The sequence below is a fragment of the Mytilus galloprovincialis genome, chromosome 2 (genome assembly GCF_965363235.1).
Source record: "Mytilus galloprovincialis chromosome 2, xbMytGall1.hap1.1, whole genome shotgun sequence".
Lineage (NCBI taxonomy): Eukaryota > Metazoa > Mollusca > Bivalvia > Mytilida > Mytilidae > Mytilus > Mytilus galloprovincialis.
In genome coordinates, this window is record NC_134839.1 from 40521216 (window position 1) to 40548131 (window position 26916).

Below are 26916 nucleotides of genomic sequence, written 5' to 3' on the forward strand. Positions count from 1 at the left end.
AATCTTACAAAATGTACTTTTTAAATAGCTATTACTTTTTCTGTATTAATGGAGAATATATTTGGCAACTAAAAGTTGACATTAGCAACAAAAAATCTTGAATTGAGACTTTAAAGCATTGGTTAACTGAAAAACAGTGATATTTTGATTTAAAAACATTTAACATCAAATTTATGAAAAATAACAGGAATAACTAACCAATACTAGACAGTAGTTAGTTGGAAGGAAAAATACCGTATGAAGTAGTTTACATAAATCCAATATTTTATGAATATCGACTGGGAATATCTTCTTCTTATCTTGCAGCAAATCTGGACTATACTTCTAGTCTTCAATGTTTAATTTTATTTTTCCAATACTAACACAAACCATAGCAGTTTATTCTGTTTCATTGATTAAAGATTTATGAAAAATTAACATAACTCTTCCTTACTTATTTTCTCTCTTTCCTGATGTCTTTCTTACAGACGGTAAGTTTTCTGCAAATATTTCCACTGCATGGACATTGCATTAATCGCTTGTTTAAACGGCACCATAAACATAGCTTTAGATTATAATCATCTAAAGCAATTTTCCTCCTCCAGTAATGGTAGTCATTTTTTAGCTCACCTGTCCCGAAGGGACAAGTGAGCTTATGCCATCACTTGGCGTCCGTCGTCGTCCGTCGTCTGTCGTCGTCTGTCGTCGTAAACTATTTCAAGAATCTTCTCCTCTGAAACTACTGGGCCAAATACTTTCAAACTTTAACTGAATGTTCCTTAGGGTATCTTATTTATAAATTGTATCCGAAGTTTTGATCTATCAACAAACATGGTCGCCATTGCTAAAAATAGAACATAGGGGTCAAATGCAGTTTTTGGCTTATAACTCAAAAACCAAAGCATTTAGAGCAAATCTGACATGGGGTAATATTGTTTATCAGGTCAAGATCTATCTACCCTGAAATTTTCAGATGAATCAGACAACCCGTTGTTGGGTTGCTGCCCCTGAATTGGTAATTTTAAGGAAATTTTGCTGTTTTTGGTTATTATCTTGAATATTATTATAGATAGAGATAAACTGTAAACAGGAATAATGTTCAGCAAAGTAAGATTTACAAATAAGTCAACATGACGGAAATGGTCAGTTGACCCCTTTAGGAGTTATTGCCCTTTATAATCAATTTTTAACCATTTTTCGTAAATCTTAGTAATCTTTTACAAAAATCTTCTCCTCTGAAACTACTGGGCCAAATACTTCCAAACTTTAATTGAATTTTCCTTAGGGTATCTAGTTTGTAAATTGTATCCGAAGTTATGATCTATCAACAAACATGGTTGCCATTGCTAAAAATAGAACATAGGGGTCAAATGCAGTTTTTGGCTTATAACTCAAAAACCAAAGCATTTAGAGCAAATCTGACATGGGATAATATTGTTTATCAGGTCCAGATCTATCTGCCCTGAAATTTTCAGATGAATCAGACAACCTGTTGTTGGGTTGCTGCCCCTGAATTGGTAATTTTAAGGAAATTTTGCTGTTTTTGGTTATTATCTTGAATATTATTATAGATAGAGATAAACTGTAAACAGGAATAATGTTCAGCAAAGTAAGATTTACAAATAAGTCAACATGACGGAAATGGTCAGTTGACCCCTTTAGGAGCTATTGCCCTTTATAATCAATTTTTAACCATTTTTCGTAAATCTTAGTAATCTTTTACAAAAATCTTCTCCTCTGAAACTACTGGGCCAAATACTTCCAAACCTTTACTGAATGTTCCTTATGGTATCTAGTTTGTAAATTGTATACGAAGTTGTGATCTATCAACAAACATGGTCGCCATTGCTAAAAATAGAACATAGGGGTCAAATGCAGTTTTTGGCTTATAACTCAAAAACCAAAGCATTTAGAGCAAATCTGACATGGGATAATATTGTTTATCAGGTCAAGATCTATCTGCCCTGAAATTTTCAGATGAATCAGACAACCTGTTGTTGGGTTACTGCCCCTGAATTGGTAATTTTAAAGAAATTTTGCTGTTTTTGGTTATTACCTTGAATATTATTATAGATAGAGATAAACTGTAAACAGCAATAATGTTCAGCAAAGTAAGATTTACAAATAAGTTAACATGACGGAAATGGTCAGTTGACCCCTTTAGGAGTTATTGCCCTTTATAGTCAATTTTTAACCATTTTTCGTAAATCTTAGTAATCTTTTACAAAAATCTTCTCCTCTGAAACTACTGGGCCAAATACTTCCAAACCTTAACTGAATGTTCCTTAGGGTATCTTGTTTGTAAATTGTATCCGAAGTTATGATCTATCAACAAACATGGTCGCCATTGCTAAAAATAGAACATAGGGGTCAAATGCAGTTTTTGGCTTATAACTCAAAAACCAAAGCATTTAGAGCAAATCTGACGTGAGTATTATTGTTTATCAGGTCAAGATCTATCTGCCCTGAAATTTTCAGATGAATCAGACAACCTGTTGTTGGGTTGCTGCCCCTGAATTGATAATTTTAAGGAAATTTTGCTGTTTTTGTTTATTATCTTGAATATTATTATAGATAGAAATAAACTGTAAACAGCAATAATGTTCAGCAAAGTAAGATCTTCCATTTAGTCAATTTGACCAAAATTGTCAATTGACCCCTTAAGGAGTTATTGCCCTTTAAAGACTTTTTTCACAATTTGTTCATCATGTTGACTTACTTTAAAAAATCTTCTCCTTTGAAACTGCTGTATCAATTTCAGCCAAACTTAGGCTAAATGAGTTTCAGAGTATCTAGTATAAATTTTGTATTTTATTTCCTTGTATGTCAAGAAACATAGCTCCTATGGCTAAAATAATCATTGATGAGATTTAACCAAAAGAATTAAGGTGAGCGATTCAGGCTCTTGAGAGCCTCTTGTTATTATCTACTATTCTGTATGGAGGCTTACAGATCTGACCATTTCACATTATATGTAAAGTCCTAAAAATGAGATTTTATTCAGCCTTTTGCCATCATGTGGAAACTATGGTTTATTTCGTTTACAGCTGGTTATTTCAATCAGGAACTGGTATTTTGGTTCTTGCTTGATTTTAATCATTCATTTTGGATGTAAATTTCAGTTACACTCCTGCAAGCAAAATTAACCTTAAACGTTTTTGTATGTTTTGTTGTGTCCTGCAGGCAAAATTTACCTTATATGGTTTTGACTGTTCTAGTTTGTCTATCATGCAAAGTTCTATTTTGTTTATCATGCAAAGTTAACCTTTATGGTTTTGATTGTTCTGTTTTGTTCTTCAGGCAAAGTTCACTTTAATGGTTTTGACTGTTCTGTTTTGTCCTTCAGGCAAAGTTTACCTTAAATGGTTTTGACTGTTCTGTTTTGTCCTTCAGGCAAAATTTACCTTAAATGGTTTTGACTGTTCTGTTTTATCTTTCAGACAAAGTTTACCATAGAAATTTTTGACTGTTCTGTTTTTGACGTCCAGTATTTTGATTTTTATGCTGTCAAACATTTTTTTTTTGCTTCTAAGTGCAAGCATAACTGATGTAGGCTATTCCAGAAACATTTCATGCGCATAGAAATAGATTTGAAAAATTAATATTTTGATATATGAGTGGCTTTTAGACATCTCAAAGATGAATATTAGGCTTATTTTTCATTGTGTATTCATAATTTTGAAGCAGTAATTTTACACAAGTTTGCATGTTTATTTTAGTTTTGTTGAAAAATAAACTTTATAACACTGAAAAAAGAGGAAACATTAAAATTACTGATTTATCAATATATGTTAACATAATATGAAATAACAGTTTTGATATTTGTTAACACCCACTTATTAATAAGACAAGGCAAACAATCACTTGTTTTGTAAAAACAATTGCCTGAATTTCTTAATAGATTTGTTTTCTCTCTGTCTATTTCTTTTACAAAAAAATCAAATTTTTCTTCCTTTCTTATTTTCCCACTCTTGCTGAATGTCTTCTTACTTACATTTTTCTTAAATTTATGTATAATGTGGAAATATTTAATATAATCAAATTCTGTAAAATATTATATTTTTTTAAATAGAGTTCAACAGCTGGACAACTGTGTGACTTTGTGAAATATGGAGGTGAAGAGTAAGTAATACACCAAAAATCATTCAAGTGTGGGCATTTCTTTTGGAACAAATCTATTGAAAGAGAAATAATGAGTGAGGCGAAAGATACCAAAGGAACAAATCTATTGAAAGAGAAATAATGAGTGAGGCAAAAGATACCAAAGGAACAAATCTATTGAAAGAGAAATAATGAGTGAGACGAAAGATACTAAAGGAACAAATCTATTGAAAGAGAAATAATGAGTGAGGCGAAAGATACCAAAGGATCAAATCTATTGAAAGAGAAATAATGAGTGAGGCGAAAGATACCAAAGGATCAAATGTATTGAAAGAGAAATAATGAGTGAGGCGAAAGATACCAAAGGAACAAATCTATTGAAAGAGAAATAATGAGTGAGGCGAAAGATACCAAAGGAACAAATCTATTGAAAGAGAAATAATGAGTGAGGCGAAAGATACCAAAGGAACAAATCTATTGAAAGAGAAATAATGAGTGAGGCGAAAGATACCAAAGGATCAAATCTATTGAAAGAGAAATAATGAGTGAGGCGAAAGATACCAAAGGAACAAATCTATTGAAAGAGAAATAATGAGTGAGGCCAAAGATACCAAAGGAACAAATCTATTGAAAGAGAAATAATGAGTGAGGCGAAAGATACCAAAGGAACAAATCTATTGAAAGAGAAATAATGAGTGAGGCGAAAGATACCAAAGGAACAAATCTATCGAAAGAGAAATAATGAGTGAGGCAAAAGATACCAAAGGAACAAATCTATTGAAAGAAAAATAATGAGTGAGGCGAAAGATACCAAAGGAACAAATCTATTGAAAGAGAAATAATGAGTGAGGCCAAAGATACCAAAGGATCAAATCTATTGAAAGAGAAATAATGAGTGAGGCGAAAGATACTAAAGGAACAAATCTATTGAAAGAGAAATAATGAGTGAGGCGAAAGATACCAAAGCAACAAATCTATTGAAAGAGAAATAATGAGTGAGGCGAAAGATACCAAAGGAACAAATCTATTGAAAGAGAAATAATGAGTGAGGCGAAAGATACCAAAGCAACAAATCTATTGAAAGAGAAATAATGAGTGAGGCCAAAGATACCAAAGGAACAAATCTATTGAAAGAGAAATAATGAGTGAGACGAAAGATACCAAAGGAACAAATCTATTGAAAGAGAAATAATGAGTGAGGCGAAAGATACCAAAGCAACAAATCTATTGAAAGAGAAATAATGAGTGAGGCCAAAGATACCAAAGGAACAAATCTATTGAAAGAGAAATAATGAGTGAGGCCAAAGATACCAAAGGAACAAATCTATTGAAAGAGAAATAATGAGTGAGGCGAAAGATACCAAAGGAACAAATCTATTGAAAGAGAAATAATGAGTGAGACGAAAGATACCAAAGCAACAAATCTATTGAAAGAGAAATAATGAGTGAGACGAAAGATACCAAAGGAACAAATCTATTGAAAGAGAAATAATGAGTGAGGCGAAAGATACCAAAGGAACAAATCTATTGAAAGAGAAATAATGAGTGAGACGAAAGATACCAAAGGAACAAATCTATTGAAAGAGAAATAATGAGTGAGGCGAAAGATACCAAAGCAACAAATCTATTGAAAGAGAAATAATGAGTGAGGCGAAAGATACCAAAGGAACAAATCTATTCAAAGAGAAATAATGAGTGAGACGAAAGATACCAAAAAAACAAATCTATCGAAAGAGAAATAATGAGTGAGACGAAAGATACCAAAGGAACAAATCTATCGAAAGAGAAATAATGAGTGAGACGAAAGATACCAAAGGAACAAATCTATCGAAAGAGAAATAATGAGTGAGGCGAAAGATACCAAAGGAACAAATCTATTGAAAGAGAAATAATGAGTGAGGCAAAAGATACCAAAGGAACAAATCTATTGAAAGAGAAATAATGAGTGAGACGAAAGATACCAAAGGAACAAATCTATTGAAAGAGAAATAATGAGTGAGACGAAAGATACCAAAGGAACAAATCTATTGAAAGAGAAATAATGAGTGAGGCGAAAGATACCAAAGGATCAAATCTATTGAAAGAAAAATAATGAGTGAGACGAAAGATACCAAAGGAACAAATCTATCGAAAGAGAAATAATGAGTGAGGCGAAAGATACCAAAGGAACAAATCTATTGAAAGAGAAATAATGAGTGAGGCAAAAGATACCAAAGGAACAAATCTATTGAAAGAGAAATAATGAGTGAGGCGAAAGATACCTAAGGAACAAATCTATTGAAAGAGAAATAATGAGTGAGGCGAAAGATACCAAAGGAACAAATCTATTGAAAGAGAAATAATGAGTGAGGCAAAAGATACCAAAGGAACAAATCTATTGAAAGAGAAATAATGAGTGAGGCGAAAGATACCAAAGCAACAAATCTATTGAAAGAGAAATAATGAGTGAGGCGAAAGATACCAAAGGAACAAATCTATTGAAAGAGAAATAATGAGTGAGGCGAAAGATACCAAAGGAACAAATCTATTGAAAGAGAAATAATGAGTGCGGCGAAAGATACTAAAGGAACAAATCTATTGAAAGAGAAATAATGAGAGAGGCGAAAGATACCAAAGGAACAAATCTATTGAAAGAGAAATAATGAGAGAGGCGAAAGATACCAAAGGAACAAATCTATTGAAAGAGAAATAATGAGTGAGGCGAAAGATACCAAAGGAACAAATCTATTGAAAGAGAAATAATGAGTGAGGCGAAAGATACCAAAGGAACATTCAAACTCACAAGAAACAAACTTAGGCCAAGGCCAAATTAGAAAAACCATTCAAAGACAAATAGACGTATTTATACTTGCATGCAAATTTGTCCCCTGAATCCATAGAATCGCACAGGTTTCCTGTAAACTTTGACATAACAATTGACATCACAATAAAAAAGTGATTGTTGCTTGACGTCAAAAGGTTATTCGGAGGCGATCTAAGGTCATTTGGAGACAAAATTTAGCTAAATACCAAAAGTGTAAATACGTTTATAAACAACACGGTATACAAAACACAATGTAGAAAACTAAAGACTGAGCAAAACGGATTACTATTTATCATATCCATATGCCCTTGATAATATACACCGTGCAGTTATAAGTTATAGAAAATACAGATGTACTTGTAGAGCAATATTCCTTTTAATGTCTGACATTAAAATCAACAGCAGACGACAAACTCAAGATATGTCATCAGTGGTGTTTATCATCATTATCTCCTATTGAAGTAACTATTTAAACATGACAAACTCAAGATATGCCATCAGTGGTGTTTATCATCATTATCTCCTATTGAAGTAACTATTTAAACATGACAAACTCAAGATATGCCATCAGTGGTGTTTATCATCATTATCTCCTATTGAAGTAACTATTTAAACATGACAAACTCAAGATATGCCATCAGTGGTGTTTATCATCATTATCTCCTATTGAAGTAACTATTTAAACATGACAAACTCAAGATATGCCATCAGTGGTGTTTATCATCATTATCTCCTATTGAAGTAACTATTTAAAGATTGTATCTGGTTGAATACTGTGGATTCATTTTTTTTCTTGGTTATTAGTTTTCATAGCTACAAATAAACATGTATTTTTGTTGATATTTAATTTTGTGGTTTGCCAAAAGAAAATTCTTAATTCATTGTAAATTTTCAATTGTTTCCACCGTACCCATCAAATACATGAAAATTCATTTGTATCCAAAAATATTAATGTATCTACAATATCTGAATTTTCTTTGGAATAAGACACAAAATTTACTTAAAAATAATATCACATGAATATTATAAAATGATTCCACAATAGTAAATTTAAATGATTTTTTTATTTCCAGATACATCATACCTGTATTAGTATTTATGTTATTCATGTTTCTGTGGGTGATGAACTTTATTGTTGCTCTGGGTCAGATGACTCTTGCTGGATCATTTGCTTCATACTACTGGGCATTTGAGAAGCCCAAGGACATTCCAGCTTTCCCACTTACTGCAGCTTTCTATAGAAGTTTGAGGTGAGTTACTTCCCTTGTATAGAGTATCTTACAAAATATCAAAGTGTTATTTCATCAACTAAAATTTTTATCTATAACTTTTTCTAAACTTTTAATTGAATTTCAATGAAACTTTCATCTTTAGTAAGTAAATTATTTTATGGGCTTTCTCATAAAAAGCAAGGACTTTGCTATATCATTGTAAACTATAACATGAATGTTCGTTTCCAAGCTTTATGCAAATGTTTTTTTAACTTTGTGATAAATTTTATATCATGCTGTCAATCCTCACATTGTTTTTTTCAAAAACATTCTGTCGTTCCAAAACTTAAAATCCCCAAATTCATATTTTTCATTTGATTGCCCTTTACCATGAGTCTGTTTTCACATAAATTTGAAACTTAGTAGTCATGTTCATCACAATAAATATTTTAAAAACATATGCCAAAAAAGGGTTGTAACCCAGATTTCATTGTTTACTAAGTTTGTTTTTATTATCATTTTAGTATCAAACAAAGCATGATATAAACTTGTAGAAATTTTTTCTTGAGGCATGCAATATACACCAATTTTTTTCTTTCTAAAGTTACGATTATCATCAGTGAGAAATTAAATTTCACCTTGAATACTTTGTGTTGTAATTTATATTAACTGGTCAAAATAGAAATTATGTAATAGATAAATGTGATGTTTCACAAAATATGTATATGTCATGTTTTTTTCCAGATATCATTTGGGAACACTAGCTTTTGGATCTCTTATCATAGCAATTATACAGATGATCAGGATTGTACTGGAATATCTGGATCATAAAATAAAAGGATCAGAAAATCCTGTGGCCAAATTCTTCCTCAAGTAAGGGGTTACATATATTTCTTATATATATAACAATAACCCTTTCCTCCATTGATTTTTTTTTTTGCATACTTGATACGCATAGGATTAATCAATAAAATTCTGAAAATATGCTTTCAAGTATTAATGCATTGCGAAAAACAAATATTTCATCAAATAAATTTAAGTCAGTTATTCCTATGATGTTCCTTTTCATATTGGATACAAATTTTATTAAGTCTACTGCAGACACTTTGTAGTCAAAGCGTTTCAACTGAAGTACTACACAGGCGTCAAAAGGCGTCATTATGGAGTAAAGGGGGTGGCATCAACAGGAGTCACTATGGAGGAAAGGGTTATTGTAACTTAAAACTGCTCTAAAATGAATATATGTATATATTTTATCAATACTAAGTCAGACAACAAATATCTTATTATTAAAACATCCTCTGAAACAACAACAATTCAGCCTGACAATTTGATATCATCAATACTGTCATTTTTAGGAACCTGTTACATTGTAAACATAAAGCTTTCTGGAAAATGAAGTCATGACTGATATGTTTTGTCTCTGTCCATGATATATAGTATAACATTATGTGTTTCAATCTGTGTGTGTTTCTGTTTTGACCCAAATTTCATAGTTTACTGAACATGGACATTTGAACATACAAAGGGGCATGGCATCACATAGATATATTTGGTGTAATCTAGCTCAAAAGAGGAAATTGAATTGATATTTTTCATGAATAATTTTTTTTTACAGGAATGATCTTTGTGTAGAGATTGTTTTTCGTATACATTTATTTAAACATGTAATTGAAATTACTTTTTAGGTGTTTGAAATGCTGCTTCTGGTGTTTAGAAAAGTTTGTGAAGTTTATGAACAGAAATGCTTATATAATGGTAAATATATATAGTCTATATTTATCTTTTCCCTGGTTTTTTTATTAGTAAATTGAATTATGATCCACCATTGAAGTGATAGTTTGATTGAACAGTTTAATGAATAAATGGGAAATGTTATTTTTCAAATTACAGGATTGAATCATAAGCAAAAGGCATGAAAAAGTTATATTTTATTTTAAGAATAAATAATTTTTGGAGAGAAAAATCACAATTATCTTACTTTGAGGTCTATTTAAAAAGATTGATTGATAAGCGTTTGCCTAATGTTTTGGTATTTTTTTTTCATAAAAGGGGGGAAAAAAAGATGATAAAATTGATTTCTTTAACAGAAGCTTTAGTCAAAAATTTCATTTAAAATAATTGTTTAAGTTAAAGTTCATACAATATCCTTATGTACCATTGTGACAATTACCAGACAACATACTAAAACAAATGGATATTTTTCTCTCTTTCAGACTGCCATATATGGAAGAAACTTTTGTTCTGCTGCTAAAGAAGCATTTTTCCTACTTCTTAGGAATGTTGTGAGGTAAAACAATGTTGATTTATTTTTGCTAATACTGCAGATTAACTAAATTTTATGCATCCAGTTTTCCTGGATTGAAGATAAACTTTATTTATGTGGATAGTTCGGCAGAATAACCTTTATTCTGCAAATATTTGTGCTGTCAAATTGTTTTTAGCATTTATTCATTTGTACTATACATCCACTGACCATGTATTACTTTGTTTATTTCATTGACAAAGAGTTTGAGTATAGATCTAGAGAATAGCTATAGATACATTTTCTGAAAATAATTGTTTTTTTAGCAAAGCCTTGCATTCTGCATTTTTCTAAGATTTGTACTAATAATTTCTATATTACGAATATTATGAGTGTACAATTATAATAGTTTATAACTTTTTTGTGTATTACAGAGCTGTTGTATTAGACAAGATTTGTGATTATGTATTGTTTATCAGCAAACTGATGGTAACAGCAGCTGTAGGTGAGTACAATTTAGCCTCTTTTTGAACAATATGTACATGTAGACATTTAGGCGGCAAAGTTAACTGATGTTCAAATTTCTTATAACAATATTAAAAGAAGAAACAATCAAGATAATAAACAAAAATGGACAGAATTGGTTGAAATTAGAAAGAAGTACTCCACACTTTCGGTCGTAATAAAAAATTCAAACGTAGCTGCCAAATCCATGGTTAGATAAAAACAAATTTACGACTGCCATGAATTATTTCTTAATAAGCACTATGTCATGATCTGATTTTGTTTTTCTTTTAATTGTCCAGAAACTAAATACAGTCAAACCTGTCTTAACGGTTCATTGTTATATAGATGTCTTTTGATTATTTGTGTTGTTGGGTAGCTTTCCCAAATATTCCTTTCGTTTTTTTGTTGTTTTTGGTTGATTTTTTAAAACTGGGAGAAAAACCAGATTTTATTCTGACATGTCCATAAAGTAACCTTAACATCAATCATGTTACAATTGTTTGTAAAAATTCTACTGATAACCTTGCATACTGCTTTAGATTTACTTTAGAAATTGAAATACTTCAAAGGAAAATAGAATTAAATATATTTATTGTTATTTGACATTGAAAGTAGAAATTATGATCTAAAATCAATTTTTGCAGGTGTTGGAGCCTATTTCTGGTTTTCTGGTGGGATAGATTTTTTCCAGAAGTACAATCCCAATTTGAATTACTTCCTTACTCCTGTAGTGGTAAGTAAAATTAAAATTACTAACCATAAAGATTTGTTTATCTTTGACTTTTGTCAATGATTATGACCTTTCTGTTTAAAACGGATACTTGGAAAAAAAATCGACAAACTGAATATTTTAGCTATATTATATACTCTGATTTTTTATCTTGTATTGTCACTATTTCCCAAAAAAATAAATTTCAATGTAATTGATGAAATAGGAAATGACAACCATAATGAGGTACACAATATTTACTTAATTTTAATTGTTAATATAATTATCTCCCCTTTCATTTGTAATTTATCTCCCCTGTATTTTCAGGTTGTAGTGATTGGGATGTTTATTATAGCCTGCACTTTCTTCAGTGTGTATAACATGGCTGTAGACACACTGTTTTTGTGTTTCTGTAAGTATTAATAACAAGCAAAACTTAAAAAAAAGATTTATGGAAGAGAATAAGACAAATTTTATTATGACAGGTCTATACATAAATCACTTTAATTTTTCCACATTTATAGAAGGAGGTTTTTACAATTCAATTATACAGTTGTCTCTCTATGTGTTTTCTTTTTTATCCATCTATACCTTGTTTCTGATACTACTCCTTAAACACAAACTGGATATGTTTATAAAATTTTCACTTATCTATTTGTATGTATAGGCCTTGTGCACTTGTTATTTTTTATCATAGGAACATCTGGATTTCTCATGAATAGCAAACCTAAAATTTGTCATATTTGGAAAACAGCTAATAAAAAAAATATGTTCAACACCCTTTAATGCCAATGCCTGTATGCCAATGAACTTTCATAACCTCTTTTTTTACAGAATGCCATTGTTTATTTATTTTATTTGGGGGGGGAGGGGTTACACAGCATATTATTGTCTTCCATATCTTTATAAATGAATGACTATAGCCTTGTTTTTGTCATCTTTGTTTGTTATTGTAAGTAATTGTTCTATTTTTTTTTTATAGTGGAAGATTTAGAAATGCATGATGGATCACCAGAAAAACCATACTTTATGAGCAAAAGTTTGATGAAAATCCTCAATAAGACTAACAAATTTGAAGAACCAAAAGGAAAGAAATAAATATGTATCAGAGGTTTCAAGTTAGAAGATAGCAATACAAGATTTGTTAATTGAACAATTTACATATTGTGTGATATTATGCAGGAACATAATTTTTATTACACAAAAGAAGCTGTAATTTGATTATTTTTACTTTAAAAATAAATACAAAACTCAGGAACAATTCTTTTAAATTTATAAATTTGAATGTTAATTTTGATGTTATTTTTTCCCTTTGTCAGTTTTAATGTCTTCAACAATGTTGATAGCCATACTTCAGAAGTGTAGATTAAGTTTTTTGATTTCAGTCAATTATAGTAGTAAAATTTCTGAATCGTGGAATGAAGGATTGAATAGTTTGGATTCAGCAATGGTTTTGACACACATTGGACTCATTTTTGCCAAACTTGCACTCTATGCTGGGAAGGGGGATACTTTTAATGGCTCATATTTGTACTCATCTGTATAAAGTAAACTACATTAAGTTATTAAATGTATCCTTTGTGTATTACCTATGCCGTATGGTATTCAATTCTCTAAAAACAGGAAAGACTAGTTAAAAACAAGAATATAAATAGAGAAAGATACTATGTGTATTGTTTGTTGTTAGATTCATTAAAAAAGGAACCAGTTCAAGTCTGGTTACCAGATGAAGTATTCCAATCATATATAAGACTGAGGTATCTTGATAACCCACCCATCATTAAATATTTCTGTCTAGGATGGCTGATTTACTGAAAATAGGATATTTATGTTAAAAATGTGTTGTTTGGCCAGTTGTCCCAGCTACGTACAATCAAAAGAATGAGTTTGTTATAAATTGTTGATTATTGTGAAGGAATATTGTATTTTTGATGGTTGAATCAGGGTATTTTATAGCAAGGGAGATAATTTGTTCAGAAAATGTTTTTGGAATTGTTAATTGTTATTGTGCATTTCATACACAAAAAATGCATTGAAATCGTGTAATATTGTCCTACTTAATTGATATCCACTGCTGTGCTTTACCAATTTTACTGGTTATTTTAATATAAGCTGTACAATTTGATAAGTCCCATTTCGTTTGAAATTCTATTGAATTTTTATATTGCACTTTCTATTGAATTTTTATATTGCACTAACTATACAGATCATATCATAATTCAAGCAAAAGTCCCACCATTTAAATCTTTACAAACAACTTAGTCCCACCATTCCTTTTTTACAATTTTATATACATTCCTTAATAAGATGTTTTATAGATATGTGATGTAAGATTTAGTTTGTGTAAATTTGTTTTAATGTTTTTTATGTGAAGAGAGATTTGTTTTATTGTTTACTGTACATATAAGAAAATTTAACCAGATTTTGTTTCACAGTTGGTATAACAGATGTTTATGTAAAGTCAAGGGCTGAAACAATATCAATCTGTGAACTGAGAAAATAGAATTTTTCCTTTTTTCGCAATGAGGCTGGGAATTTTTGCTAAATGATTTTTTGGTAAATAAACGAATAAACATGAGTTGTTCCCCTTTGCTAATTTGTTAGGCAGTTGATGCACATTTTTTACTACATATATTCTAAACTTATTTAAACATTTAGAATATAATATCAATGCAATATATAATAAATAAAAAGTATACTCTTGGCTGGTTCCAGGATTTGTATAAAGGATAAATTGTGTATTAATTGGTAACTGTAATGTCAATATTGGGATGTTATTATTGATAGTAAATCATTTTATGGTAGTTTAAACATGTTTATATATAGTGGACAACTTATATTAACCCCTTTCCACTTTGTTGGTGTGAGTGCTGCCTTGTCATTTTGTTTTTTTAGAATTGCTAATTTGCTTAATCTGCCCTGTCAAAGTCTAATAGAAATATAACTACAAAGAGCACTAAATAAACAAATCATTTGACTGCTAGGAAGTATTATGTTATAGTATTGGTAATTTAAGTTTTGTAAAAATTTTGTAATTTAACATAATGGTCATTGAAAATTTGGTAGGAAATGTTTTTCTTGAAATCTTTCCTACATATTACTTTGGCATCGTTTTTCTTTCAAAAACTGAAAAATAACAAGAGTTTTATCAGATTTTCAAAAAAATTTTGTTTGCTGTCAAACATTTTATGGAGTTTCTTGGATAGAATAAGGATTGTCTCCCTTTAGATAAATTAAAACAAATGATATAAAAATCACCATCTGATTAAAGTAAAAGATTATCTTAATATAAGAAGCAACTGTATCAGATTTGTAGATGGAGTACACATAATTCCAATGACAAACAGAGACATATGACAGCTGAATTAATTTTCTTCTGAATCATGAATGTTTTCATATTCATTTGAAATTTCTTTTTTTTTATTTTAAATAGATCTATATGAAATAGACAAGGCCAAATTGTATTCATAAACATTTTAACTACTGAAAATTTCACACATTAGAAGCTTTTGAAACACTCAATGTTGCATTCTAATGCAACTTGACATGTAACACCATATTTTTTTAGCCTTTGATAACTTATTATTGACTTCTGCTGTCAATTCAGCGGTAGATGGTCAGAATCATTGGCAACATTGTTGTGCAATTGCCGTCAATAATTCTTGAATTCTTTTCTGGATCATTTACAATAACTACATTAGAATAGAGCTTTTTGTTGACAGTAAAACTACATTTGCAACAGTCAAATCCCTAATTGACATTGACAACTCTTCAAATTCAATATTGTTACTCCTTAATTCTGATCAAATGAAGGATTGAAAGTGGTAGATTTAAATATTGTTTTTTGAGTGATACATTTATTGAAAAGGTATTCACCATAACAATAACATGGTGGAGAACTCTCTTCTTTTGAATTTTAAATCATTCAAAATGACGATAGCTTTATTTGGTAAAACCTTTCACAATATTTTGATCCTCAGTGCTTCAACTTTTTACTTGATATGACCAATTTTTTTTTTGGTTCGAGCATCACCAATTAGTCTTTTGTAGACAAAATGCATGTCTGGCATACAAAATTATAAGCCTGGTATCATTCATGAGTTATTTTACTATAGTAGGATCATTTCATACTACAAAATAGTTAATCCTTAATACTGTAAAAAAAACTAAGTTGCACTATATATATTGTTGGGATAGATCATCCTTGTACTGTTCATTTGTATGGATACTAGTATTATCATGAAGTTGTAATCATTTGTGTTCATTCAACACAATTGTTACCTTTGTAGATTTTCTTTAAGTATGTTTGTGGATGTATTTGTAATACATGTAAAGAAAAAATGAGAAAGAACTTTCCATCAAGTTTTTTTCTTCTCATGTTTTAATGTATTTTTATCTTTCTTTTCATTTTCAACAGCAAATATTCATCTGTATTATAGCTTCAAATTTAATGAATCATTTTCCTTTCTTGAAAGTAGAATACCAGATTGTATATTTTTTCATTACATTTTTTCAAAATAAGGGTTGCATGTATTGTTTTTCTCATTTGTTTTTAACTTTACCTTTTTTTCTTATGTTTTTCATATAATTGTTAATTTTTTTTTACCTGTAGATCTGTTTGAAAAGAATATCTAGTATAATTTATTTCAATATTTAAAGATTTTTGTTTAATCTATTGCAACATCTAAAAGTTTATTATAATTTTCAAACAAACAGCATTATTCTAAAATCTAACATGGTCAGTTTTGCATAATAAAAAGGTCTTATTATCTTATGCAATATGGTATCTAAGTTTTAAACAATATTTAAGCTTGAAACAATGCAATAATTGACGGCAGATTTTTTATCAATTTGATTTCCTTTGAGGAAGATAAGAATACGAAAATGCTTTAGTGTTAAAATATACTGTGATATGTATTTTATTAATATATTATATACATTTCTTGTCATTCATAATAAATATGTTGATGTTGAATTATTGTGTATTGAAAGCCACTAAGAAGGAAGTGTTTCATTCTGGCCATTATTTAAATGCTACACTTTTATTTTCAATTTCTAATCTAAGAATTAAGGTGCTGCCTTTTTACCCAGGCAAACTTATAAAACTAAAGAATGATCAAGATGAACTTAACCAATATCTGGGGAGGGGCTCTGGACCTGTATGCAAATACTGCTCAACATTTGGAATGGTTGTGTTGCTCATGAATTAACAAACTTGGTAAGAAGTCTCATTATCTCCGTTATCTGCAAAACAGATTTTCTAAAACAGTCATCTTTATCTCAATTTAAGGTAATTTTTTTATCACCTTATTCCTTTAGATGTTTTCCTGTTTAAAACTTTACGGGGGCAGGATTGGTCTTCAGTTATATTAGACCTTGCTTGTTACTGTAACTGTGGATATACCTGAGATAAAGGTAATATATGCTCTCAATTTTAGAATTCATTCATTAATTTTTGTAGTATGCCAAATTATTAGTAAAAATGTGTTCAAGAGCCACTAGTCCTTATCCTTTCATTTGATATCTATATAACCAAAAGATATTCTACATAAATTGATATTTACAGCTATGTATAGGAACAATATTGTTTCAAATATGAACTACTTTCCAGTATGTTCTTTTTGACCAGCACTGATTAGGCAGTGTGACATCGTTCAAAGTCTATCTGAATTTTTGACAAATAACTACTCGCAAAACACTGTTTGGGCCGTCTAAAACTTGCAGTTAGAGATCGTTAATTTGCTCCATATTGAAGGCTCATTTGAGACGAAGAACAGCAATGAAAGCGCTGTACCTTTGGTTTTTGTGTGTCCTTTGCAGGGCATGTAGTGATTTTGTGTAATGGACGGTTTATTTTTTTCAAACTTTTCTTACACCACAAAACCAGCTGGAATCCTATTTACATACCATCACAGCTGAGACTACTATAACGCTGTGTTATAGTAGTCTCAGATCACAATGAAGGTTTAACATTAAACTTTGCAAATATACATTTTACTTATTCTTTAGTTTTCTATATTTACTATTGTTCGCTGTTTGTCTTTTTCATTTTTAGCCATGGCGTTGTCAGTTTATTTTCAATTTATGAGTTTGACTGTCCCTCTGGTATCTTTTGTCCCTCTTTTACTGCTTAACATAAACGATATAACATATCACAATAGAAATAAAGAAACATAACTACAAAGATACTCCTGCAACTTTCTATCAAAATGACTATTGTACAATATAGTGTGTGTTGGTGTAAGATCATCTCATGAAAAAGGGGTTTGCCAAAAATGCACAGTCACAGATATAAAGTCGGTAACATCAGATTCCCACATGTTTTTAAGAAAAATAAATCAATGGAATGAAAAAAAAGTTGTAAAATCATTCGAAGGAGAGGTTTTGTAATGAGAAAAAGTGCAGAGAAGATAATCGAAAGGACTGTACGATAAAAATGTTTTCTTTTAAATTTGTATTCAAGATCATCTTCCAAACAAATAAAAGCAGAAAACGTAGTTTCATCTGCTCGAAATTCAACATAAATGCTAGTAATAACAAAGAGTCAAGGTTGTAAACATTCGATTTTTTTGTTGGTCAAAGATTGATGTCGAGGGTAAAAGCCGCAAATATATTTATGTAAATACAATTATCACTTATCCACTTCTTCGTGTTTCTAAGAATGCTACTTTTGAAAATCATTACACTAATAATAAACCGACACATTCGTTACTTTATATCGGTATACACTCATTACATTGCAACGTCTATCATGCTTTCAGCAGAAAGATACGAAATAAGAGAAATCTTGGACACAAAACTGAACATTTATTGTACCGTAAAAACATATTTTCGACAACAAAAAGAATTTCAACGATATTTCGATAAACCTTGAGGTCATCAGCACTGTTGGTTTTTCATGACTATGAAGCAGTGAATATCGTCAATATGTTTTGTTTAAAGTATACTAGTCAACAAAAGAAACAATACACGACTATTTTTTCAAATTAAAGATGAAGTTTTCCGTTTATAGGACCAATAGTAAAGGTAGTAATACTTAATGACCATGGAAGTATGAATCAGTTTTGAAAAATAATAATTTTGCTTGCATGACGTCATTTGGCGATTTTTTTGGGGGATAAAATTTACATAAAACGACAATTTTAAAAACAGAAATTCCAACTAATGATGCCAATCTCTCATTTATAGATAAAGACACTCTTTGCCATCAATTCTTTTTTTTTAAATCATGCAGTTTCTTCCTTTATTTGTAAAGCAAAGTTCAGCCCCACAAGAAATCGTTAAAATGTATACATTGATTTACCACAGACAGTATGTGTAAAGGGAAATTCAAAAAACGGTTACAGTCTTAAGACTAATTCAAAAGGGTGTGTTGTCTTCATATCTAAAGCATTGATTTGAGACAACAACAAAAAATAAAATATTTTGTATTTTTTGAGATTTCAAATAACACTTTTTTTTACCAAAAATTAAAATAAAACATTATTTCAACCCATAAGTTACAACATGAACATGACTTGATAAGCATATTGATTATTTTTAAACCAATTGAAAATTCATTTAGAAATAAGAAAATTGTGTGTCGATTTTCTATCAAACTTTCCGCAAAAAATAAATTGCATCCTATGATCGTTTGCATGGAATTTAGTTAGTTCCGACAAGTTCTGATTTTCATTATCATATGTGGAATTGCAAATAAAAGCTTTTTGAAATAGTGTATTTTATTTTGTTTAATGTTTTAAACTTTTGGATAAATTTTATTCCAAAATCGTGTATCGTTTCTTTTGTTAACTAGGATATATGTGCAAGATCATCTTTAAATTTGAATATGAAACAAACAAGGAATACTGTTTTATCTGTAGACAAATGATAAATAACTGGTAGTGATAACAAATAGTTAACGCTGTAAATATGCGAAAAACTATTATATCTAAACATTGATGTAGAGGCCGACAAATGTTAATATATTTATGCCAATACAATTATTCCAAGAGAAGGAAATATCTGGACAAAAACCTGATACCAGCTCATTTCCAGTACTGTCAAAATATTATTTCGACGACAAAAATACTTTCTACGATGTTTCGATAAACTGTGAGGTGATCTGCACTGGAAAAAAAGATATCTTCGATTAGAAATGTTGACGTGTCACGAATATTCTTTGAAGCCGTGAATATCATCAATTTATACAAATGTGATGTTTGAGAGCAGAAAGAGCAGTATGTTGAGATCATAAGAATATATGTGAAGAGAAAACAACCGCAGATAATGACTGATTGTTTAATGGTATATAAAAGTTAACATTTGTTACTTTTTAGAACGAGCAATTAGTCGTATATCATTATTTGATAAGATTTAATGTCTTTAGATTTGATCATCTTCCAAGTCACGTGTTTCTATTTACTTTGTTCAGGTCTTCATGTGTTTACGTGGAAAAAAACGGGATTTTTTTCTGATTATTATGGTGTACATTTCCATGAAAAAATCTTTTGATTTTGTTCTGATAATAAGGTCTCTCTACCACTTCTTCGTGGAAAGAACTTTTATTATTGAGCTGATTGTGTGTTTTTCTTTTTCCATCTTTTTGGTTTTTGTACTTTATTGTAGTTCTAAAAGATATCGATTAGATATGTGGCAATGATATCGAATTTGAAACGCATTGTTCGTAAGCAAACAAATTAGTTTGTAAGAATTAAGTCCCTGCATACTGTTTTAGCATTGTTGCTAATCTTTCGCATTTGTGAAACAAAAAACGTATCCCCCCAAAGTGCTTACAATTTATACAGGATACCCAAAATAAATTTGAATGAAGCAATCCGATACCTCCGTATGAGAGGTATTATTCGTTATATATTTGCTAAAATGAATATGTATTTGTAACTGGTAAATCGTGCGCTTGGAGTGCATAAGGGTAAACGACGGGCGACGCCCAGATCAAAATAGTTATGAAGCCAAACAAGTACAAAGTTGAAGAGCATACCTATATGACAGAACACAAGGATTTGTTCAGTGTTTCTGTCAACCAAAAAATGCACAGAAAAATGTAATGAAATAGTAAAACATAAAGTCCGAGGATCTTAAAATGAGAAAAAAATAAGATGCAAGTTTTTTTTATAATGAAGATCCTGGCTGACACCCCTTTTAATTCATGTGTTTCTTGAGACGTGGCCCGATGTATTGACTAGGGTGATGCTTGTAAGGCTTACATATAACAGTAATGGGATAGTTCGTCATATTTTACCAGCTAAAAACACATATAACTTATACCAAATGCTTCACACTGATATGGAGTTCCTTTCATAAAACATATTCTCAATTTCCTGAAGATATTTGGAAAAAAAGTATCGGTTTCTTTTACGGTTGCGAAGGAGGAGCAATAACAAGAAAAACAGTATACGACGAGATGGTTCTAACAAAATAAATTGTTTGGTAAGATAAGGTGCGTTCCAAAAGCTTAAACATTGTTTGGTATTATTTGCCACATATCTGGTCGACATCTTATAAAATACTTCATAACGAACGAACAAAAGTGGCAAAAAAAAGATAAAGGAATGAAATTAAAAAAGTGGACAGACCTTATAATCAAAACAACCCCTTCAGGTCTTTTCACTGAAAGATGGAAAGAACTAAAAAAAGACATTTAAATACTTGGCTTATAAGTGAATGAAATCAACGTACGTAAAATACATAAAACTTTATTTTTTTAGTATAACAAAGTATGGAACTGATTAATTGTTTTTCGTTTTTACAAAATCAAATGTCAACTCTTCTTTACCATTGATAACATCAGTCATTATCTGCGTTTTTTTTTCTACTCGTATATCTTCTCCTGATCTCAACATACTGTTCTTTCTATTGTTTTATCAAAAATCCCCTTGGTAAATATTGACGATAGTCACTGCTTCATATGATATTCATAACAAATCAACAGTTTAAATTGAAGAGTGTTTCAGCTCCGAAACAGATGCCTTCAAAGTTGATCACAAAATCGTTGAAACTCTTTTTAACATCTAAAATATCATTTGATGGTTCTAGAAATGCGTTCTTTTCAGTAAGTTGACCAATGTTTTCCTCCTTTCGTGATATTCTGCCGAAACAACCAGTGGACGGAAGTACGATAGACATTAATGTAACGTAATGATTTTCTATCAATAGGCTGTAGTGAGTTTATATGCTTATCTTTATATACTCACAGAAGTGGATAAGTGATAATTGTATTAACATAAATATTTGCCCTCGACATTTATGTTGCCATTGAATAGTTTGTCATATCTTTACAACATTGACACTCTTCTTGACCCTCCTATTTATATTGAATCTCCTACAGATACAATTTGAATCTATGTTTTTTGTTTGTATACTAACTCAATTTCACAGATGCTCTTACCTATATATTTTTTTTTATTTGGGAAAAACATATTTATCGCCAATCTTCATTTCGAACGTTTTTTCTGCAATACGTTAGTATTACAAAACATCGCCTACATATTATTTCCAATTTGATTCATTCCCTAAATGTATTATTCTTCCATAAAAATGATAGTTCATCGGAAAGTAGCATTCATTTTCAACAGTTTGACTCAAGTGCAAATCAGCTTTTTCTTGTCAAAATGATCCGTCCTGTTTTGATTCTCAAAGGAGGTATAGCCGCATTTAAATTGTGCCAGTATATAACGTTCAGCACTATTGAGGTCCAATCGAACAAATGTTTCACATTTATATTCTTATTTTAACATTGTATTTGTCTGCTATTTTAGACAGTTTGTAATAGATTTTTCCCAATGATTGGGGAACAACATGTATAGTGTTTCTTTTACATGGGAAATATCACAGAGCTTTTTTAGTTGAAATAATCTTCCATGTTAATGTATGTCAAAATAAGTTTTCCATATGATGACCAATTGCTCAAACAACGCTCATTGTCCCAGTTTAAAACCTGTTTACATAACCGTTAGTCGTCTATTCCGATGAACTTATTCAAAAGACAGAATATTATGTACTACATGATATCCATCCAACAATCTCATTTGTAGCAACTTTCATCTAAGAATGACTTTTTGCATCAAATTAACACATGATTAGTTATTGTTTTTCATCAAATACAGCGAAGTATTACGTTGATATATTTCTTTTATTTCAGAAAAAAATCATTTAAAAATTTGTTTTTGGGATATTTATACCTAAACTACATAAGTGTCCTTACAAACAATGGTATATAGCTGGGTCTTCCAAGTGCGCCATGAAACCTCTTTCTAAATTATTAACATCTATTTTATCAGCAATCAAAGACGGGCTTCAAAGGTATTGTGAAATTACCAATTCTAGAGGTGGCGTGAATCAGATGTAGATACTTAAAAATTCCAACGATCTTTTAGAGTACATACAATCTAACTCTCTTTCATCTTGCAATAGTATTAACACTTTTGATTTTTCTACACTTAACACAAGTATTCCACATTCTAACTAAAAGACAATTTGAAAGAGTTGGTATTGCTTTGTTTCATAAAAAGGAATGACCAACGTAGATACAAGTATCTTGTCTTAGGGAGGGATAAATCCTACTTTGTAAAAGAACACTCTGATTCAAACAAAAAATTCTCTGAAACTGACATTATCAAGATGCTTGATTTTTTTTATTGACAACATATTTGTTACGTTCGGAGGACGTGTTTTTCAACAGACTGTCGGCATTCCAAGGGGAACCAAGTGTGCCCCTTTTCTTGTCGACTTGTTTCTTTATCATTATGAGGCTGACTTCATACAGAACTTCTTATGAAGAAAGATAAGAAGTTTACAATATCCTTCAACTCTACTTTCCGCTATATAGATGACGTTCCTTCACTAAATAATTAAAAATTTGGTGACTATGTTGAACGCATTATTCCATCGAAGTAGAGATAAAGGATACGACAGATACAGTTAAGTCGACCTCATGTCTTGACTTACATCTAGAAATTGACAATGAGGGTCGGTTGAAAACAAAACCTCACGACAAAAGAGATTATTTCAGCTTTCCAGTTGTGAACTTTCAATTTCAGTAGCAACATTCCAGTAGCACCTGCATACGGGGTATATATTTCCCAATTGATACGATATTCCCGTGTTTGCATTTCCTATCAGGACTTTCTTGACAGAAGGTTGCTGCTCAGAGGGAAGCTATTAAACCAAGAGTTTCAAATGGTGAAGTTGGAATCATCCCTTCGTATACTTTACGGACGCCATCACGAGATGGTTGACCGTTATGGAATAACCGTTTAAGAAATGATATCGGATATGTTCCTTACGTCGTAACTACAGTCCCCTTCCCTTTCATGAATATGACCTACCAAATAAGACTATTTACCGTATTTGTTTTAACATAAGCAATACGAATGGTGCTACATGTGGAGCAGGATATGCTTACCCTTCCGGAGCACCTGAGATCACCCCTAGTTTTGGTGGGGTTCTTGTTGCTTATTCTTTAGATTTCTATGTTGTGTCATGTGTTCTATTGTTTGTCTGTTTGTCTTCTTTCATTTTTAGCCAGCCGTTGTCAGTTTATTTTCGATTTATGAGTTTGACTGTCCCTCTGGTATCTTTCGTCACTCTTTTATCAAAGACTTATCCGGACCATTTCTTTATATTGTTATTCAGTACAACTGTGTTCAACTGTCATTTAAAATTCCTCCAATCAGAGGTATATGAAGGATGTACGAACAAGAGCATTTTCCCAAGGCTTACACTTTTAGCTAATCTTAGTCACTTCCATCACCTCTGTACCGTCAAAGCATATATTCTCATCAGCATGACTGTTGATTACCTAATAAATTTGAGAAATCGCCACGTCCCAGAAAAAATTGAAAAAATAACTTTTTTAAATAAGAATAAATTCGTTGCACTCTTTGTTGACCCCCAGAAAATGATTAATGGCATTAGTAAAATATAATCGATCATCACTCCTTTGTTGATTAAATGTGTATTTTTTTAGTGTTCACAAATACTGTTGTTTGAGTAATAATCTTTCTATAGATAATAGTTAATTACTTGATTAGATTATAATCAGTTTACATTAGTGCATGTAGTAAATGAGCTATTAATTTTGGTATAAAATTCCTATGACTATTATCTAGCTTATATAATAATTTAGAGGGTTTTAAGATCATAAGACAACGACCCAAAATACATACAATCGGTTTACGTTTGTGTTTCAATTTTGTTACTGCTTTACTGAGCGAGTACTCGAGTATCGCTCCGCAAATTCAACGAGTAGTCGATTATTTAAACTTCACCGAGTTGACATCCCTAATAGAATTTGTTATATTGAATAAAATCAGCGGTGACTTTAATCCTATAACGAATTGTAGTAGTCATAAAAATATAACAAAAATACTGACTTTCAAAGAACAATTAAAAAAAAGTAGAAGCCCATAAAATCTTACAAAATCAAACGATAGAATACAATGGTACAAGTAAAAATAAATTTATTGGTACAAACATTTTCCAATGAGAATTGTAAGTTAAATCTGGCTAGCTAAACCTATCATTTGTATGGTTAATATTTTAAGTTCCGTTATATTGATACAATTCGGAAAGCAACCCGAACAGAGAGTATAGGTTAATGTTACAATTATTGGAATCTAGCAGTCAAAACTGTATACATAAGTCACAGACATCACAATCATTCATCATGTTGAATTTAAGTTTTCCCTTGTTATGATTAATTCGGTTTAATTATGGGTTTGCTTTCGAAATCAGGAATAAAAGGTTTTCCAAACTTGAACTAAGGCAGATATAAAATCTAGATACATGTCAGAAACCCACAGAGTAACTGCCGAACCAGAACTTTTCGTTTTTTAAGAGTAACACATTGAAGGAATTGATCAAATCTTGGAAGATGCGAAGGAGAGGTTTTTTGTTATTGAAAACAGATAAAACGGTCGACATGACATTGGACGAAAAATATGTTTAGTTTTAATTCTATTTGCAAGATCATCTGTTTTGTGTTTTGTATATGGATTTGAAACAAATAGAAACAGTTTCATCCACAGGAGATTCAAAATAAACTCTAGTAATAACAAATAGCAAGGTTGTAAAGATATAAAATCTAGTTTATGGAAATATTGATGCCAACGGCGAAAGACACAAATATATATATTTGTTAATATAGTTATTCCTACCCACTTGTTTGAGTATATAAGGATGTTGCTTTTGAAAATCATGACACTAAGAATAGCCGACAAACTCGTTACATCCTATTGATAAAGAATCATCACGTTACAGTAATGTCTATTGTGCTTCCGTCTATTGATTGCTATGGAAGAAATAAACGAAATGAGAACATTTTTGGACACGAAGCTGAAATAAAGACGTTTCAAGTACCGTCAAATCAGGTTTTAGACGACAAAACGGATGTCAACGATATATCAATAAACTATGAGGTCATATGGACTGGAAAACAAAAACTTGATAGGATTTTCTAATAACATGAATAATGAAGCAGCGAGTATCACCAATTTGTAAACTTGCGATGTCTGATAAAAACATTAGAAAGAGCAGTTTTTTTTAGATCATCAAAAGCCATGAGAGACGAAAACAACCGCAAATATTGAATATTTGATTCTAATGATATAGACGAGTTTACATTTTATTATGTAGAGTACGAAGGAGGTCTTTCTCCTTTTTTAACAATCAAATCTGATTGTATTTTTGCAGGTTATGTTTTGTTTTAACAAACAACAAAATCACATCTGCTACAAATCGATTGATTGGTTGACTCTCATTGTCTAAATTGTTGAATTGATTGATCTATTAAAATTTGAATACTCTCAAATTTCATATTTATTCATTGACTACTGCCCTGATTGGTTGGTTTTGTGATCGGTGATGGTAATGACGTCACAAGGCTTACATAAATAAACACTGTGTTAGTTCTTTGATTAATTAGTTAAAATGCATATTACCTATACTAAACAAAGAACGATAACTCCCACATGGAGTGTCTGGATTGCTTCGGTGAAAATACTCTAAAAAAAAAGGCGAAAGCTACAAGAGGGACATTAAAGGTCATAGATAAAAATTACACTCACAACGACATAGCTAAACTAGAGGCTCTAAGAAGCCTGTGTCGCTCACCTTGGTCTATGTGAATATGAAACAAAGGACACAGATGGATTCATGACAAAATTGTGTTTTGGTGATGGTAATGTGTTTGTACATCTTACTTTACTGGACATTCTTGCTGCTTAATAATAACAAAAAACAGCAAAATTTCCCTAAAATTACCAATCCAGAGGCAGCAACCTAACATCGGGTTGTCCGATCCATTTAAAAATTCCAGAGCGGATAGATCTTGACCTGATAAACAATTTTACGTCATGTCAGA

General features: G+C 30.7%; 1 protein-coding gene across 4 annotated transcripts in view; it reads left to right on the forward strand.

Annotated features, from left to right (window-relative positions):
- The window catches only part of LOC143063595 (choline transporter-like protein 2), a 61356-nt gene extending 44826 nt beyond the window's left edge, over window positions 1-16530 (forward strand). For all 4 annotated transcript variants that reach the window (XM_076235811.1, XM_076235812.1, XM_076235813.1 and 1 more), the window contains 9 exons: window positions 4052-4101; window positions 7957-8133; window positions 8839-8967; window positions 9783-9852; window positions 10311-10384; window positions 10774-10844; window positions 11491-11579; window positions 11883-11967; window positions 12538-16530. In XM_076235811.1, coding sequence (XP_076091926.1) covers window positions 4052-4101; window positions 7957-8133; window positions 8839-8967; window positions 9783-9852; window positions 10311-10384; window positions 10774-10844; window positions 11491-11579; window positions 11883-11967; window positions 12538-12653 — 861 coding nt within the window. In that variant the 3' untranslated portion in view covers window positions 12654-16530. The remainder of the gene's footprint in view (window positions 1-4051; window positions 4102-7956; window positions 8134-8838; window positions 8968-9782; window positions 9853-10310; window positions 10385-10773; window positions 10845-11490; window positions 11580-11882; window positions 11968-12537) is intronic.
- The last annotated feature ends 10386 nt before the right edge of the window (window positions 16531-26916 follow it).